The 1,492-nt window shown below is 42.7% G+C and overlaps 1 protein-coding gene across 1 annotated transcript; it reads right to left on the reverse strand.

The window, feature by feature from the left end:
• Positions 1-768: 768 nt before the first annotated feature.
• LOC101349473 (voltage-dependent L-type calcium channel subunit alpha-1D-like) lies at positions 769-1,397 on the reverse strand. Its single transcript, XM_023739757.1, has one exon. The coding sequence runs from the start codon at positions 1,364-1,366 to the stop codon at positions 896-898; it is 471 nt and encodes a 156-aa protein (XP_023595525.1). The 5' UTR covers positions 1,367-1,397; the 3' UTR covers positions 769-895.
• Positions 1,398-1,492: the final 95 nt, after the last annotated feature.

Raw genomic sequence — 1,492 nt, forward strand, 5'->3', positions numbered from 1 at the left:
TGAACACACCTAGTACAGTGCCAGACTAGCAGGTATTTAAAACAAGTGGTTTTATTCCTTTCTTTTACTATTGTATTTATTATTATTTTGGGCCCTGGTGGCACTGTGGTTAAGAGCTCAGATACTCACCAAAAGGTCAACTGTTCAAATCCACCAGCCGCTGCTTGGAAACCCTGTGGGGCAGTTCTGCTCTGTCTTGAAAGGTCACTATGAGTTGGAACTGACTCGACAGCAATCGATTTGGTTTTGGTGTCATTATTATTAATTATAAACTCCCCAACTCATCTGCCCAAATTTATATATAAGCTCCTCAAGGCTAGAAAAATCATATCTCCTGTTATGGGTTGAAATGTGTCCCCCAAAAAGATACGTTGAAGTCCTAATCTCTGGTACCTGAGAATGTGACCTTGTATGGAAATAAGGTCTTTGCAAATGTAATCATGTTAAGACAAGGTTATACTGAATTAAGGCTCACCCTAATCCACTGACTGGTCTCCTTACAAGATGGAAATTTGGACACGGAAACAAAACTTACACCAGGAGAAAGCCATGTGAAGATGGAGGCAGAGAGCAGAGTTACTCTGCCCCAAGCCAAGGAACACCAAGGATTACTAGCAACCACCAGAAGCTAGGAGAAAGGCGTGGAACGGATTCTCCCTTTGAGCCCCTAACAAGGAAGAAACCCTGTCAACACCTTCATTTTAGACTTCTGGCCCCCAGAACTGTGCGAGAATAAATTTCTGTTGTTTTAAGCCACCAAGGTTGTGGTAATTTGTTACAGCAGCCCTAGGAAACTAATATGTCCTTCTTCTTCTGTATTAATGTAGGGCAGAGCACCATTTCCTTTGAACATATCTTCTTTTTCTCGTTTTGTTTCCTCCCGCTCATCATCTTGCTAATCACACAATATAGCCCACTGGAGTTCTGGCCCAATGTTGTGAAGTGTCCTTAATCCTGCCTGTAGGATAATTGTGATGTTCTTCCCTGGGCAATTGTGATATTCTTCACTGGGCAACTGTAGTGTTCTTTGCTGGGCAATTGTGGTACTCTTAGCTGGGCAATTGTGGGATTCTTTGCTGGGTATTTTCCCATAAGCCTGCTTTCTTTTGATTTCTTGAATTTCATAAAGTAGTCCTGTATCAGGAAAGTGGCATAGAACTTTCCCAGTTACCTCATCATCACCAGCTGGAGGGACAACCTGGTCAAGCAGTTTCATGCTGGTTTTCTTCCAGATTTTCTTTATCACAGCTCGAAGTTCTTCATTAGCTTGTTCCAGGTTCCTTTCAGTCTTAAGAGCAGTTCGAACCAAAGCAAACAGGGTTGCATTAAATATGACTGTTCCATCACTGTTGAGAGACATGTTCATGACAACTAATCTCTCGCACACTACTCTGTGTGGGCATAATTTCCCAAACCCCAGGGGTGGCTGGAAGCAATGGAGCAGAGTAACCACGTGGAGGTATTTTACGCCAGGGTCATATTCTGATCATAT

This window comes from Trichechus manatus, unplaced genomic scaffold, assembly GCF_000243295.1.
Source record: "Trichechus manatus latirostris isolate Lorelei unplaced genomic scaffold, TriManLat1.0 scaffold00139, whole genome shotgun sequence".
Classification (NCBI taxonomy): Eukaryota; Metazoa; Chordata; class Mammalia; order Sirenia; family Trichechidae; genus Trichechus; species Trichechus manatus.